The sequence below is a fragment of the Orcinus orca genome, chromosome 5 (genome assembly GCF_937001465.1).
Source record: "Orcinus orca chromosome 5, mOrcOrc1.1, whole genome shotgun sequence".
NCBI classification, from domain to species: Eukaryota; Metazoa; Chordata; class Mammalia; order Artiodactyla; family Delphinidae; genus Orcinus; species Orcinus orca.
The window spans coordinates 68,128,702-68,145,999 of record NC_064563.1 but is presented as its reverse complement, the minus strand read 5'-3'; the positions used below and the strand labels follow the sequence as shown (position 1 = coordinate 68,145,999).

General features: G+C 48.8%; 1 protein-coding gene across 5 annotated transcripts in view; it reads left to right on the top strand.

Moving 5' to 3' along the window:
- Positions 1-17,298, top strand: part of DGKG (diacylglycerol kinase gamma) — a 210,180-nt gene that overhangs the window by 129,652 nt on the left and 63,230 nt on the right. For all 5 annotated transcript variants that reach the window (XR_004476058.2, XM_033403218.2, XM_049710225.1 and 2 more), the window contains one exon: positions 14,719-14,809. Coding sequence is in view for 4 of the 5 variants with exons in the window: in XM_033403218.2 (XP_033259109.1) it covers positions 14,719-14,809 (91 nt within the window). In the remaining variant the exon portion in view is untranslated. The remainder of the gene's footprint in view (positions 1-14,718; positions 14,810-17,298) is intronic.

Sequence of the window (17,298 nt, the reverse complement as noted above, 5' to 3'; positions counted from 1 at the left end):
TGAAAAAAAATTTCCCCCGAAAAGGTGGGCTTGGGTTGATATTTCATTTCTGTGCACATGATCTTTACAAATACCAACAGCTTCAACTCTTACTGTCCTGCAGCTGGTCAGACCTTCAAACCAGACACATATTAGGACTCATAACCAAAGGTACCAGAGCACAGATGGAAAGGATCAGATTGGGAAGGAAGTGGGAGAGACACTTTTGAGGCAGCTTTTAGGGAGATTCCCAGGAGGAAACTACAGAGGTCTGTATGAGGGGTCACAAATCCAAATGTCAGCAGAGACAGGCAGTTAATGTAAATGAGGGAAGTGGGAGGAAATAAAGCTTTAAGGAGTGGTGGTAACTCTGGCAAAGTGGAGAGCATATACCCTGTGTAGTGGGAGCAGCCAGTACTCAGCTCTGGTCAATTGTTGCCAGGTTGGAAAGCAACCCAGTGTTAACAGATCTGATTTCTCAAGAGAAGCTGGGCTCCAGGTGTTTATGTAAAATATCTTCCAATTTTAAAAACCACTGTGCAAGTCAAACACCTTTCCAAGCCTCAGAAGATCTGTGGGCCTCCAAGTTGTCACACTCATGCCCAGGAAATATAAACTCAGGGATATGATGGGGGCCAATTACTTTTTTTCTCTTTTTTGCTCCACCATGGTCACAAATTATTGGTGTTGCAAATGTAAACTGGTCTCCTACCGAAGGAGAGAATGAATAGGCTTGAGGAAACCTAAGAGGTCAGTGTCTTTGCATTGATGAAGGGTTCTTAGACATCCTAAAAGAAATGATCCAGAAAGAAAAGGCACTCAGAAGGTCAAAGAGAACATACAGCAGAATCAGAGTCTGATTAATAAGTAGATATAACATAGAAATAAAGAGAGAAGGCCCAGTCCCTTTTGGGGAGAAAAAAAATTAAAGTATGAGATTGTACCCAAAGGAGATAGATTTGGACCTTCTAGAAGGGAAAGTAGAACAGCTAACAGGATCATCATGAGGTTTGATGAGCGCCTATGGGAGTCACTGTCAGGTTGTCTTCTTCAAGCAGTTAGCGTTGGTTAAAGTGCATTCCACGGGATGTTAAAAGGAGAGGCACAGGAAGACAGGGGAGCTCAGTCATGGGAAAATTCAAAGTTAAATCTATTTCTTTTCTGTATGATAATGAGAGCCTTTAGTATATGTAGATTCTAACCTATTGAGACCATGCAAAAGCAGGATAAATTATTTAGTCTCCCAAATTTAGTTGACCACAGAATCCCCATACCCCAGAGCATCTTGTGAGACCAATATTTTGCTGAATTCACGTTAGTGAAAACCCCTGCATTAAAGACAAAAAGGAGTAAACATGCTCAAATAACCCATAGACTATTTCTCCCTTCTGGCCATGGGTGTGGGAACAAGTCACTCATCCAGAGGAATCCTGGTTAGTATCTCAGGTGACTCTGGTATCTTGGGTAGGAAACTAAGGGACATGGTGCCGAGGTGATGCTCTCGTCTCTTCCTCAGCCGTTAGTCAAGATTTTTGAGGAAACAGGCATGCCTGTGTGGGGAACACGGGCTGCTCTGGAACTGAGCTGAGGACGCCTGTTCCTCTGGACCGTGGATTTGGATGCTGGGCCCCTTGGCAAGGAATTGGGAGCTTGTCACATAAACCAAGAAAAATATTTTTGGCCGGAGACTTGAAGACTAAACAGGAGAGCTTTAAAATGAGATTTAAAGGGGATAAAGTAGAATGCTCAGATGAAACTCTAAAATCACAACCCACAGAAGGGCAGCAGGTGTGAGCTAGAAATAAGAGGCCTGGCAAAGGGGGTGCTAAGCAGTTCTCCGAGGGACTGGCAGTGGGGTCACATCCACAGTGGGGACACGTTTGCCAACTGCACAGCGAGGGGGCAAAGTGAACAGGGGAGACAAGCATGACCTCCGAGACAGCAGAGATGTGGTGGGTAGAACACACAGAAAGGCCTGGGTTCAGAACGCCATGCTAGGTCAGGGTGACAAGTTCACATGATCACAGTCACTGAAACAGGTGTTAGGAGTGTGTACATAAGTAGAAGAAGTCACAAACGTCAGAGTGGAAGCAAAGCCGAGAGCATACGGATGAGATTTTCAAAAGGGCGAAAAAGAAAGGATTTTGCTGGCGGTGTATACTGCAGTCTTCTCAGGCAGAGGGAGGCTCTGGCTGATGCTTTCCTATTTAAGATTTTTTCTAAGCAGCACAGGAAGAAGATGGAATAAAGATGGGAAGAGGGTATTTGTTCAGGTATCTGCCCCATCAAATGAATTGTTGACTTGCCTTGCTAACTATTTCATGATTTAAAAGGTAGAGGGAGCAAGGAGGGAACTGCCTTACTCTGTATTTAATTCTGACCAGGAAGCATCCAACTGGCTCATGGTGTGGAAGGCACAGGAAACTTCGGAGAAAGTAACCAGATCATCGTGCAGTTTTATGAAAGCCAAAGGAAGAAATACGATGCATACTTAAGTCGTGCCCTTTCCTCCCCTTCCTACCTCTTCTGCTTCTTACTTCCCTCTGGCACCTCCAGTCCCAGTCTAATCAGAACTCCAGCCCAGACTTCAGGGTGGCCACCAGGGATTTTAGGGTGGAAGAGTCCCCATGTTTCTTTTCCAGGAAGTTGAGGAAAGCAAATATTCTCCAATCCAAATTCAGCAGGAAAGACGTGCCGTTTGTGTTTCAAGTTGGGACTCAGAATCCATGAGGCCACAAAGCCAGTTTTATACGTGGCAGCGGAGTTCTGTTGCTTCATTATTTGAGTGTATGTCAGAGGACCCACGTATACATTCTCAACTAATATTCCCAACAACCCCTGCAAGGTAGGGAATATCATACCAATTCAAAGATGAAGAAACTAAGGAAAAGAGACTAAATGAGTTGCCCCAGGCCATAGCACGTAAGTGACTGACCTGGGGCTGGAACCCAGGCCTTTCTGGCTTCTAACCAGGGCTTTTTCAGCTCTACCAAGCTGTCTCCAAAACTAGACATCGGATACCTAACAGGCTTATTGCCTTTGGTAGTTACTCTGAGAACCCAATCTCAACATAACATTGTTTCTATGGGAAAATGTGCTCCGAGCGACAAACAACTGGCTTAAGCATGGAACTTTTGTAACCTGACCTGTCACAAGTGGGGCAGCGCCTCAAGCTCAGAAAGGCCGGTCGTGGGAGGGAGAGACATTCAGCCAGCACCCCTCAGACACCACGATACCACTCGAGGCCAGTTGCGCATTCGCCAAGAAGCAGCAGCCTCAGACGCATCTGCAAACTAACCACATAGCACCCACCACAGAAGACAGGTGTGAGGACCACGTGAGGGGACCCTTTGGTTCCTAAAGCAGCCAGTGCAGGTCCAGCACAAAATAGACACTGGATAAGTGGGGACTGAGGGATTCCCAACAGCTGGGGGTGAGCTGGATTGGAGGGCATGGAGAGGGAGGGGAAGCTCTGCCGTCTGTCTCGGAGCCTCCCTGGGAAGGCTGGTAGGTGAATTACGGTAGGGTGAGGGTGTGGACCTGCTTTGGGCGCTTGCCTCCTACTCCCCCAGACAGTTCTTCCGTTTCTAACCTTGGTTGGTCAGGACCCAGGAAGTGGCCTTCCTCAGCAAGAGCTTCTGAGGGCTTCCTCAGCCTAGACCTTCTCCAGGTGTTCAGGGCTATGTTCTAATCAGCCGTCCTCCCCAACCGTCCCCTCCTGCCTTCGGATAGCAGCTTCCTGGGCCGATGGATGTGTGAGTGCTGGCAAAGCGTAGCTGGGAATCAAAAACTGTACAACAGCTAAGCAGTCGTTACAGAACCTTAGAGACCCCACACGCATCTGCCTCTGCCCCTTTCCCTTCGGGAGCAGGATTGCTTTTGGTCCCCGTATTCGATTTTGCTGTCTGCAAACTGTGCGAGCTTATTCAGAGCCCCGTAGCCTCAGCCAAATGGGCCTGAAGGGGATTTTCATTCCACAAATAAATCTTCAAAGGGAGAAAGGATTGCTAAAAACAGCCAAACTCGGTGAGATTTTTATTTTATTTTTATTTTTACGTTTTTGGATGGGGGAAGGTAGCTGTTTTCTCTTGGCAAGGACGGATACTGACTGCAAGACACTCTAGACACTCAGGCCCTCAGGAGAGGAAAACCCTAGCTGCCTCACCAGCTGTCTCTCCTGAGGGTCGCCCCCAAAGTGGCAGGACCACGTGGTGGCATTCCCATCACTGTGGCGGTTCTCAAGTCGGGCTTCGGAGAGACCCCGGGGCCTCAGAGCATCAGAGGCCGTGAGTGTGCTCGGTACCCGTGGATGGAGAGCCTGAGAGAAGCCTCCCTGTTTGGGCCTGGGTGTGTGCCTGCACACACGTGTGTCCCCGGGTGCTGCCCTGGGGGAGGATCCGGTTTCAGACTTTGGCTGGCTTCGTGCTGGAGTCCTGCCCTTAGCAGGAGATACTGTCGGGTGCCGGGCAGAATTCGGGAGCACCGACCAAAGGAGACTCTGTCCCTAGTCCACGGAAACAAACTGTCTTGTGTGCAGGTGAAGGGTCACTGCTCAGAGGGAGCAGATTCTCTGCAGCTTAGAATTACCCTTGAAGGGGGTAGAGAGACTGCTCTGGATGAGGCCAGTGGGTTTGGCCCTTTGTTACTCTGGGGCAAGAGTGGAGACTGGAGACCAATAGGGAGACCCAGACTGCACGCTCTGTGGGGAAAAGCACCGTGGGGTCCTGAGCAACAAGCCGGCCAACCTCGAGCTGGAGCTCGTGGCCTTCCCGTGGCCTGAGCAGTAGATGTGATCAAAGCCAGCCCACAGGCAGGCATGAGAATGGCCCTCAGCTTTGCAGTCACCAGCTCTTGTGGCTTTGGCTGACCTTTCCACTTCTCTCAGATGCCTTTGGGGCATAGCCGGAGGAGGGGCGGGGGGAGTGGAAACGTAAGGGATAAGGATGGGAAGCTGGGAGCTGGGGTTCGAATTCCAGCCGCTGCATCCTCGAGGACTGGCCTCAGTTTCCTCATCTGTACCCTGAGAAGGCTGCTACGGTTCAGAAAGGAAGTACCATCCGGAGCTGGTATGGAGTGACGGTTCCGCATGCGCCCAGATACTATCCAATAGTGCACTATTTTTATTTATTCTTCACCACCAGCCCCCACCATGGGTGCCATACTGAATAAGATTTCTGTCAGCCGTAAGGCTGTTCTAAGTAATCATTCATTTTCCATATTTATGAATCAACAATATCCATTTGCCATTCAATCAGTTCCTCTGGTTGCCAAGAGTAACCGATGTAATTGATTTTATTCCATTTCACATCACTTTAACCCACTAGTTAGTCTGTGCAGTCTTTGTTATGAGTAAATGCCCAAGTACTATTACATATTATGAAATGCTGACAGCAACTCATGGACTCCTTCCATACTTTGGAATATTCCTTGCAACCTGTGATCTCCTGGCTGGGAATCCCTGGACCCCAAAGTTCCCTTAAGTGCAAACACTCTGTCATCTGTGATTTTGCAGGTAACTTTTCACACGTGAAAATGACTTCAGAAGTGTCTTCATAGGTTATTAAGAGGATTTGATCTATATACTATAAAATACACGCTAGGCGGGTTTCTCCCTCCTTTCTTGGTCTTTTCATTTTCTTTAGACCCTTCTTGAGCTCTCCCCTCTTTCTTGTTCCCCATACCTCTGCCCACCCCCTCCTGGACTCTGGTCTCCAGTCCTCCCATCCATTCACCACCCTAGATTTTTCTGAGCGCCATGAACACCAGTCTTGTCCCTAGTATGGAAAAAAGCCAGGGAATACCTCGCCCCTTGAGCTGAGCCAAGACAAATCTGTTGGCAAGAACAGCGGGCACAGGAGTCACCCTCAGAGAACAGAAACAGCTATTTATAAAGCCTGCTTCCTGACTGCTGGGGGCTCACGCTCCCTTGTACCAGAGGGGTCACCACCTCCTCTTGGAAGAGCCCCTGCCATCCACAGCTCTGTGCCTGCCGGTCACCGAGTGCCATTCCAGTGAACAGTGAGAGCAGGGGACAGCATACAGGGTGGATTCGATGTGGTGACAAGCTCTCTGATGGGCCAGGGCAGCTGGGTGTGCAGGTAACACAGATGGCCTCTGCAGCACCTGTGAGGTGACAGTCACTGGTCCCTTACAGGACTGGACATCCTGGCCTTAGAACTAAGCCTACCTACCTTGGCTTTTATTTTTCTTTTTGAAACCTTTGTTTTGTTTTTTTGTTGTTGTTGTTGTTGTTTTGCGGTACGCGGGCCTCTCACTGTTGTGGCCTGTCCTGTTGCGGAGCACAGGCTCCGGACGCGCCGGCTCAGCAGCCACGGCTCACGGGCCCAGCTGCTCCGCGGCATGTGGGATCTTCCCGGACCAGGGCACAAACCCGTGTCCCCTGCATCGGCCCGCGGACTCTCAACCACTGCGCCACCAGGGAAGCCCGAAACCTTTGATCTAAACTTTAGTTAACACAATTACTAAACATCCAAAAGCACTTGGGATTCAAATAATGTAAAATGTTAACAGATAAAGTAGTCTCGGTATTATTACTAACAGTCGTCATTCAGCTCAAGTTGCATTTGCCCTTCCTGTGTTGCTATCATACCTGTCTGGTTGTGCTAGATTACTATTTCCCTTAATAACCTGGCACCAGTCTACTATCTTTAGTAGTCATAGCAATACCACCACCAGTAACCCAGCAAACCCATGGTATTAAGTGAGATCATTTGTTTTTGGTTTTTAGTTGAGATGAACCTTATGAAAATGTACACCTAGTGTACTGAAGTAGCCTGTTGGCTAGGCATAGTTCTCCCTGGAGAACTATGTGTGGTTTTTGGCCTGTACAGTGTTCTTTTAAAGAGTTGAACTGGTTGCCAACTCTAATAATCAGGAGATTTTATGTAAAAACACATTTCTGGCATCTCTGTAAAAAATGGCAGCCCTGGCAATACTTGGGCCCACACTTCTACACGGCACTGGTTGTGGTGCACGTGGGCCCTCCAACCCTGCCCTGTATCCCGTTATCTCAAGTTGTTCACGGAGCTTGGAGAAACCGCAGAAATCCATCGTTCCGAGCCCTTCATTGTAGGATGAGGAAACTGAGTCTGGGAGTCCCCAAGTAACTCTTGTGGTATCACATTCTAGTGTGTATGAGAACTGGGGCTGGAGGGGAGTCTCCTGCCCACTGGCCCAGCATGGCCCCCATATCATTTGACTCCCTCAACACAACACAGAGCACGATCACGTGGGCAGCGTCTGCTTCACTGGGCTGAGAGAGGCCTAACTGACTGTTCGAGTCATGACCCACTCAGGGAACCTGATTATCAAAGTCCAAACCACAAAGAGGAATACCTTCACTTCAAGGGCTCCTATTTCTAGAAATAGCTCTAGTGTCTTCTTTGTAGCCTTCTACGTCCAAAGAAATGTTTTCATGTTTCGATGACTTCAAAAGTCTCCTGCCCTTAAAACTTCCTAGATTATCAGAAAAGGGCCGCCAGAAGCTCATTGCCTTTGCTGGTGAAAATGCCCAGCAGCTAGCTTCGTTTTTCTTGTGGACATCCTTGAAGACAGGCTATTCATAGGCTGTCAGGATGGTGACTGAATCCAGCCCTAAATTGCTGACAAATATAAAAGAACATTTTTAATTTGTCTCATTTTCCCCTCATCTGTCAAATGAAAAGATTCAACTACTAATCAATATTATTTTCTTAGAAAGCAGAGGGAAATTAAGAAAGCCCAGAAATAGAATCAACCCATGGTGTCACTACTGCTGTTTGCCGCTCCTCCATGTGACTGAGAGTCCCTTGGAGCCCAGACAAGGGGCTTCTGCCTCAAGAACAGGTTCACCGGGGTAGTTTAGAGCCTGACAGTGAACCTAGGAGTTTCGTGGACCTGGAAACCAGCCTCAGGACAACTGGTTAAGGATTAGTCATCTCCAGCTGAAAGGTGATTATGAGAAGGAAAGAAATGGTGGGCCAAAAAAAACTCAGGAAGAGGGATGCAGAAAAAGCAGTCCAGAAGTCATTAAAACATTGTTAGTTTTATTTTCTTCAAAAAATATTGGCTGCCTGGGATAGACCCGCACACTGCTCCTGTCCCTACCCCTGCAGCCTTTGGGGAACGAGTCTCCCAGTGAGTGTGTCTCCTAGCAACAAGATAGAACAGTGAGGGAGCACTTCCCATGTGTTAAACACCTGCTTGGTGCTTCGCATTTGCCACGTGAGCTTCACAACTCTGCTGGGTAGAAAATAATATGCCCGTTTTGTAGAAGAAGAAATGAAGGGTCAAAGAACTGAAATAACTTGTCTAACCAGGAAGTGGCAGAGCCAGGCAGGAACACTAGCCTCACGGATTCCAAATGCCATGTTCCTGTACAACTGAAAATGAAACAGACAGAAACCAGTGCCCCATGCAGCAGCAGCAAACCTCCAGCAAGGGCTAAGGGGAAAGTGGCGGGGGAGACATCTTCAAAAGACAAGAGGGACGCTGGCAGTCAGGCCGTCTACTTAGCAGGAAGAGTGGGGGCTTTGTCAAATTATAGGGTATCACATGCCTGTTGGCTTTTGCCAAAGGCTTTGGAAAGGTGCTGGTGCTGGTAGAGGGAAAAGGGGAAAGGGAAAAGAGAACATGAGGCAGAGGTGAATTTGCTTCAACCTGTGAATTTCTTATTTGTATCAAGCGTACCTACTCATAGGATTCTTCCAAGAATGGAAAGAGATAATATATGTAAAATATTTATCAGAGTGCAAAACCAAAAGCCCAAAGCCTCCCTGATGAGAGGCTTTCTCTACTTCCAGATCAACAAATAACCTGTTGATTATATGCTATACCAATCTGCTCTGCCAGTGTAGACAGAACCAAAGAATCCAGATTACTGCTCTCTGGTGTCTCGGTACGCAATGACAGTAGGCTGGGAGCTTGCCTTCCTTCCTGTTTTCAGAGCAGCTGAGAAACCTTGAGGGAACCCGGCCTCAGATAGGCCTGCCAGTGAAGTCCTTGGCGACAACCTCCCAACATATACAAAGAGAGGGTCTGTCTTGTCTTCTCGGTGTCACTTGGCCTGAAGGCAACCTCCACCTGAGGGCCCACCATTAGTGGGCCTCAATCATGCAGGGTTCTGGGGGCCATCTCCACCTGATCAACCTTTATCCCAAGAGGAGTCTCCTCCTTCTTCTGCCCCTACCCCCATGGCCCCAGTCTTTGCACTTTCAACCATTTTAGTGGCCAGGACAGAGGCAACCAAAGTAATCCCCCTCTATATTATCTAATATAAGGCTAGCGGCAATTTTTCTGAGAAACAAGATATGTGACCTTCTTTAGGAAGATAGTACTTTGATTATTGACAGGCCATCGGTGACATTCAATCAACAAACTTTTAATGTGTATAGGGGATGAGGGCCTATAGACCAAGAGCTGTTCTAGATGATTTTACATGTCTCATTCAGTATTTATAACATTCTGTGAATCAGGTATTTACCCATTTTATGAGTAAGGAGGCTCAGAAAAGTAAAAAAAAATGCTCAAAGTTATACAACCCATAAAGGGCAGAGTCAGAATTTGAAGGCAGGGCTCCTTGATTCCATCGTGGGATCTTTGCATTAGGCCACACTACCCTCTCTTGTTATGAGCGGCCAAAATTGGCCGGCGTGGAAGCTGAAGTTGGAGGTACCCAAGGAACAATTTACATTTGTCTCCCAGCTTTCCCTGTTTCACTCCGTGTAGGAGATGGTGCAAGGGCACTGCCTCTGCCTCATTGTTGGGTGAGCAGAGAGAATGAAAGGTGCAGGGTGTCCTGGGAGCATCTGGCTTTTCTAGGGATCCATTCTGGTCTCCCTGACTTTGTGAGACTGTGTAGATTCAAGACCAGGACGTTCCTGTGACAAATCCAATCGAAACTCCTCTAGAACCTCCCTGGCCACTGGGACCTGGGGGTGGGGGGTGGGGGGCGACACACACTCTTCATCAGACAGCATTTCCTAGTGCACGGTGCAGCCACTAACGCCCCAGGCCCACACCTGCATCCATTTCACAGCCTCGTGAAGGACAACCAGGGCAGCCTAGGCAGTGTAGTAGGAGCACACACCACCACACCACACAACATGCAAAAGCATGAGAAGATACCGTGGCAGGGGAGCAAAGCACAGGCTCTGGGGTCCGACAGTCAGGGTTGGGTGGCCCCTCCGCACTTATCTGCTCTGCAACCTTAGGCAACTTACTTCTCCCCCAGGTCTTCCCTGACTTGTAGTGATAGTACCTACATCATAGGGCTCTTCAGGGAATTGAAAGTGATAGTATTCGTGAAATGTTTAGCAGAGTGCAAAACCAAAGAACCATAGCAATAGAATGTATTTACTTCTAACTAAAATGTGCCCGAATTAAAAGAGGAGAAATAAAAGCTGTCAGATTTTGTCTTTGTTTTTTTTTTTTTTTGGCCGTGCCGTGCGGCATGCGGGAATCTTAGTTCCCCGACCAGGGATCGGACCCATGCCCCCAGCATTGGGAGCGTGGAGTCTTAACCACTGGACCGCCAGGGAAGTCCCAAAAGCTGTCAGATTTTGAACACATAGGTCCCTGTGGGGCAGAGGTTAGCATCTTGGGGAAGCTATTAAAAGTATGTAAACTCTGTGAGGCAGAGATCTTGCCTGTCTTACTCACCACTTATCTCCAGGCCTTTATGCAGTGCCTGTTCCATAGTATGGCTCAATAGATGATGTATGGACGGGTGAATGGATGGATGAATGAATGTGTGGGTGGGTGGATGGATGGATAGATGGACAGATGAACCACAACACAAAAGTGCCGTCCTTCAATTACAAAGAGGACTGCCACTGGAGAATTGATCTCCTGTGCCACTCTCTCAGGGAAGAGCACCTGCCAGCAATCATGCCACCTAAGACAAAAACTTGGGTGTCACTTTGACTATTCTTTCTTACTCACTCCTTACAACAAACCAGCCCTGTCAGTTCCACCTCGTATATTTTAGCTTGTGAATCCCTTCTCTTCTCCTGAGCCCTACTGTCACTACCTTTGTTCAGGTCCTTCCCAATTCTCTCCTGGGTTTCTCCTGAGTTTCTACACCACCTAAAAACCATTCTCCAGGCCTCCAGTCTGTACCCACCCCTTGCAGTCCACTCTCCAGACTTGGGACAGAGTGATCTTTAAAAAGCACAAGTCTGTTCAGTCACTACTGCCACCCCCTATCACCACCCCCACTTAAGGATGGTCCATGACACACTACAGACTTTAAGATCAAGCTCAAACACCTACACATGGCATCCCAGCCTTTATAATCTTGCTCCTATCTGCCCTTCCAGCCTTATCTGGCCAATCCACCCCTCCTTGAGTTCCAGATCCCCTCTAGCAGGTCTATGCTCTCTCTTACCCTGTGCCATTGCTTGGGCTTTTTCCTCTGCCTAGAATGTTCTTCCTCCACCTTCCCTATTCCTTTCCACATCCTTCGGAACTCATCATCCACCTAGGATGAATGGTGGTCCCACTAAGAATTGGATGTCCCTCCTCCTAGGTGGTCCCAGTGCTTAGCACACGACCCTATGATCTGTTTCCTTGGCTGCCCTTCCCAGGTGTCTGGCCCGTGGAGTGCTGTGTTTTGTTCTCCATTGCACCTAGTACACCCTATCTAGTCCTGGCGCAACGAATATTTCTTGAATCGATAACTACTTTGTCTCACACCAAACGTGCACTTTCTCAAAAGCGTATTTGCAATCAGCATCACGTCTTGGACAGTTATGTGACCAGTCAAGATAATTAACCAGGGATTAGGGTGTGGTCTGTGACTCTGGAAAAAATCTATTAGATTAGACATGTTGGGAACATGTATTTTTAACCAGAAGTCAAGACACATGATCTGACAAATATCACATATTTTTCTGTCCCAGAAAAATTTGAATGTATAATGTCTACGGCTACCCAACCTGATCTGTCATTTAACCTTATTATGTTATCCAAACATGCCAACTCAAAAGACATTGAAATTATAACTGATAAGTAAGTAGCTGACAGTTTTGGTGAGTTTATCATGCAGCAGGCATTATGGGAAGTGCTCTGCAGTCATCCCATGTAATCTTCTCAACTACCCCTTGAAGCGGATCTTTTTATTATCTCCACTTTACAGATCAGGAAACTGAGGCTTAGGTTACACAGCCAGCAATGGACACTTAACCAGCAATGGAATAGCAGTCTGTTTGATCCTCTCAGTCATTCTGTGATACTGACCTAACCATGACCTCTTAACCTTATTAGATCATCAGAAGAGCCACTTCTGGGCAAAAATAGCTTGTGGCTTCTGGAAATTTTTATTAAAACTCTAAATCTCCTGGCAATAACTTTCAAAAGTCATGATTCAGACCAGCAGTGATATTTCAAGTGGAATCATGATGCGGGTCTCCTGGCTGCAGAGATGCCTTCACTGCTGCAGAGGCATCCTCAACCTTGACAATCTGTGTTTTTCCTGTTACTGGGTCTTTTGCCATCACTGTCTATTGAAAGGCACTGACCCTCATTCTGTCCTCCCCGAGGAATCCTCTCTTTCAGGGTTAATCGGTCTGTCCTCTTCCTTGGGTGTCATTTCACTGGGATCTAGAGCAATGTTTCTCAAAGTCCTGACAGCTGACCACCTGCATAATGATCACCTGGGCACTCATAAAAATGCGTATTCCTGGGCCCCGCCCCACAGCTCTCACACAGAATCTCTACAAACTGGACCCCAGGAACTAGCATTTTAATCACATTCGCCAAGTGATTCTTACGAATACTAATGTCTCAGAACCACAAATGTAGTCTCCAGATCCTCCCAGCTCCAAGTGTGATCCCTGGACCAGCGTTAGCAGCTTATTAGAAAACAAGGAATTCTTATGCCCAAATCCTGAATGACTGAATCAGAATTTGCATTTCAATGAAATCCCCAGGTAGTTTGTATTCACATTACTGTGCATACAGAGAACTAGTGATCGGAGCAGTGTTCCCTATGCATATCGTGGCAGACATAGAAAACAAAAGCATTTGTTTGGCATTTCTGTCACACAGAAGAGAATGCCAGCTGTGGCATGGGGAGGGTGGTGCTCAGCCTGCCCCAGACCCCAACCTGGCCACCCTGAAGGCTGAGGAGATTGGTATCTCAGGCGTACCTGTGCCGCAGCACGCTGGTTGAGAAGCAGTGGTCTACTTAAAGCACACCCAGTCCTTCTAACTTTCTTCATGAGCATAACTCCATAAATCTTGCTTATTCTTTTTTTTTTTTTTTTTTTTTTTTTTGCGGTACGCGGGCCTCTCACTGTTGTGGCGTCTCCCGTTGTGGAGCACAGGCTCCGGTTGCGCAAGCTCAGCGGCCATGGCTCACGGGCCCAGCCACCCCGCGGCATGTGGGATCTTCCCGGACCGGGGCACAAACCCGTGTCCCCTGCATCAGCAGGCGGACTCTCAACCACTGTGCCACCAGGGAAGCCCTGCTTATTCTTATTTCCTTCATCATTTATCATTTCTTCTCCTGCATACCAAGAGTCAGAAATCTTCCCAACTAGGTCTTAGAACTAGGTCTTAGAAATCTTCACGCAATGGGAGGGCACAGTCTCATCTTCAAGTTCTAGGTGGACTCTTTGAGAAATGTAGAGAGAAAAGTTTTGTCTGTTATTCTAAACAGTATGACCTAAGGAATACTAGGAAGAAATAAGAGCCTTCTTCCCTTTGAAGAATGCTCCTTTCCTCTTAGTCCACAGATCTGAGGATGGAGGATCCGCAACACGCAGAGCGGCATCCTCTCTCCTGAAGAGTGTGCCAAGAAGAATGTGATTCTTTTAACTCCTTCCTCAGCAGAATCTGCCAGCTTATGAACTGGACAGTGTCCCTTCTCTTAGCCAGCCCCTGATAAGGGGATGACAGTTGGCATGGAAGGAATGGAATACCTTCAGAAACACTTCCTGGTGAGACCATCTGATCAGAACGACCAAGTGTCAGGACACACCATCTGACTTCGCAAAGCTCCCGGCTGCGTGGGAACCCCATTGTGTTTCTTTTTTTCCCCCAATAAGGAAAATGTTGAAAATTTTTAAAGTTCAAAATAGTGAGCTCTTACTTTGAAGCAAATAGAACAAGGATTGTCATAGCCTAAGCAAACACAGTTGAGAAAGAAGTGGGGGGAACTATTGCTAGCAAACAACTCGCGTTTTTTCTTCTCTTTCCACCTTGCCTGCAAATCTGTGTCCAATTCTCTCCACTCTGCTTCTCCCATTCAAAGCACAGGCAAAGAAGCACACATTTTAGCTGGTTTAATGTTGGGCTGTTCCCCCTCTGTCCTGAGAGTGTACATCCCTCAAGTCTCAAAGGGCTGTCTGATCGTCCCTTTGTACCCCAGCTATTGAAGTTCCTCTGCGTTAGTAGTAGAAAGGACAGTGACCAGAGCATGCTGTCCCTTGCCACCTCTGGTTGACTTTCATGGAACTCCTCCCTTGATCCAGATACGGAGGCAAAGCAGGCCTTTCTCCTTCTCTGACCAGGAAGTTCACAGATCTGTTGGCAGTTCACCCAGAGTAGCCATGATGTCTAAGAAATAAATGGGTTTTTCTCTAAGTTCATAGCAAGAACGGTTGGTTAAAAATGTTCCATCCCTGATCCAATTAACAAGTACTGAAAACATAAGACTGGGGACACCGACAGCAGAGCTGTTGTACACGACCATTTCAAACACAGAACACTGAGTCATCTTTCTGCTTCGTGGTCCAGGATGAAGAACAAGCTGTGGTACTTTGAATTCGGCACCTCAGAGACCTTCGCAGCCACCTGCAAGAAACTCCACGACCACATAGAGTTGGAGGTGAGTTCCCAAGGCTTGCTGGACCTTGGTTCTGCTCCTGGACTGTTACGCACCCTCAGGACATGTCCTGGAGCGTCCTCAAGAGGTGATCCCAAGTGTAGTCCATTATACATCCATCCTGTTCCCAACACATCCACGGCCTCACTCCCAGGAGGCTCCAGTCACGGGGCCTGCCTTTCTCGGCCTGTCCAGACCTAGAGGCCCAGTGGACTCAGGGCCGCAGTCCCTTCCGGCCCTCAGCCCTCTCCCCACTGTGGCCTTGAAATTTCCCCTTTTCCGAGAGGTGAAGGCAGGTGCTGCCCACGCAGGGAGAGGAGCTGCTGTGAGGGTAGAGGCAATGTCCCAAGCCTGGTAAAAGTCTGGGAGCTGATGGCCACAGGGCTGAGGGGTCTGGGGGTTGAGGCCGGAGGTAGCCAGACATCCCCCAGCTCGCCCGCCGCTGCTTTCAAGGAGCTGACTCACAGGCACCCAGGGCTGGCTTCATGGGTGTGCAACCTGCACAGTCGCTCAGAAGGACCCTTGGTTTAATGCTCTTCTGACACTGTCTTGAAATTCTTGATGATTTTTTAGCAAAGGGCCCTGTATTTGCATTTTGAACCAGGCCCCTCAAATTACACAGCTGACCCCACTGGTGCACTCGTGTTTTCCTCACTGGGCTGGCACTTGGAGCAGCCTGACTCAGACACTTAGCTTGTCAGCTTCCCTTCCTGGCGGAAGCTGCCCACTTCCCACCTCTCACACCGCATCTGCTGGACTGCTCTCGTGAGGTCTTGTCACTTCTATGAAAAGGTCTGCTTGGTCTCTGGCCACCTGAAAGCCCAAACTTCTCTGCAAACTTGCTGCGGGACCTCAGGCCCATCGGGTCCCTTGCCCATAGTTCTCAGTTTACCAACCCGCACCCCCGCCACCAACCGCTTCCCATGGGATTCAGGCCTGTAGTCTTGTTTTCACTTGAGAAGAACAAGTGAAAGGCCGTCAGAGAATTCAGCCAGGATGGGCTCCTCCCGGCCCATGGGCTTTGTCCCTAAGCCTGCAGTAGCAGTCAAGGGGGTCCCAGGCATCCCTTGGGGGAGGAGCCCTTTGCCTGAAGCAGTGTGGGAAAGCCCTGCCACTCCCTGCAGAAGGGAGCCTGCATTCACAGGGAGTTTTCACAAACAAAACACAAAGCCAGAGATTCTGTGCTTCTCTTTGACTCATCTGCCTGTCTCTCCCCAGCGGTTGCCGGGTTACCAACCCCAGGGTGGGAGGCGCCGCCCCAGCTAATCCCCTGAACTTTTAGCCAGCTCAGTCAGAGGGCAGAGAGGCCCAGGAGCCGGGGGCACATGTCCCCAGGTGGTAGCACCTCCACCGGGGAAAGGCTGAGGAGCCCGCTGTGCCCGCTGTACTCTATGGATACGTAAATCCACGGCCAGGTTGCTGCAGGGAAGGAGGAGAGGGCTGGGCTGGAGGCTGAACGTGGCTGGAGCTACGTGTGCATTTTTGCTGTTGGCATGATCATCTGCTGGGGTGTCTTTAAATACACCCCAAGTGAGGGACAGCCCTGGCCTAACCACTGCCAGCTGCAGACACACAGCGACTGCTTGTTCTCCCTGCAGCTGGCCTTGAAACTGTGCCCAGAATAGAGCAGCTCAGCTCCCCTGCCTCTGTGGGCCCCGCCCTCCCAGCTCCCAGCCGGCAGCACCCTGGCCCCCTCTGAGTCCAACACTGAGTGGCTCTTCTTCAACCACAGAGGGGGCTGGTGGCCTCTGCAGAGGGTGAGGGTGTTCACACTGTGGGTCGTTGGGGGCTTTGGGAGCACGTCTTATTTTCCTTAGCTCCCCATAATGAGTCTTTAGTATTTATTCAGGACGCTAAGGATGGGGGGCTCATATGACAGGCAGCTTCTCACAGCCCGGAGGATTTGGGGCAGGCATCATTCTGTATCCAGGGAGCGGTGGGTGGACAGTCCTGGGTCTTGTGATCCAGAGGAGGCGAAAGAGACAGAAGGGGGAGGCGTGTGAGTGACAGGTGTTAGGAGGCTACAGGGCACCACAGGTAGATGTGAGAGCATCAGGGGCCTCAGGAAGAGCAGTAAGAGAAGGTATGTTAAGTGACCTTCTACATGTGGTCACTGCACACAACAGCCCAGGCCTGGGAGGACCAGCACACTCATCAGTTCAAGGTCAGAGATCCCGGGAATAACCGCACGCAGGTATTTATACTACATACCATCGTTTCCAAAGCCCTACCACAGCCTTTATTCCAGAGTCACACAACAAGCAGTGAGCTAAGTAGGCCAGGTATTCTTATCCCCTCGTCACAGAAAGCAAGCTGAGGCACGGAGGTTTAGAAAGATAAACAGAAGAGAGAGAAAAGCAACAAGGGAAGAGGGGAAAAAAATCACAGGCTCTGACTGCCTACTGTAATGTGTCCTCATTTGATACAATAACCCAGTGAGGCAAGTATTATCATATTTTGTTAAATGAGGAAACTGAGGCTCAGATACATTA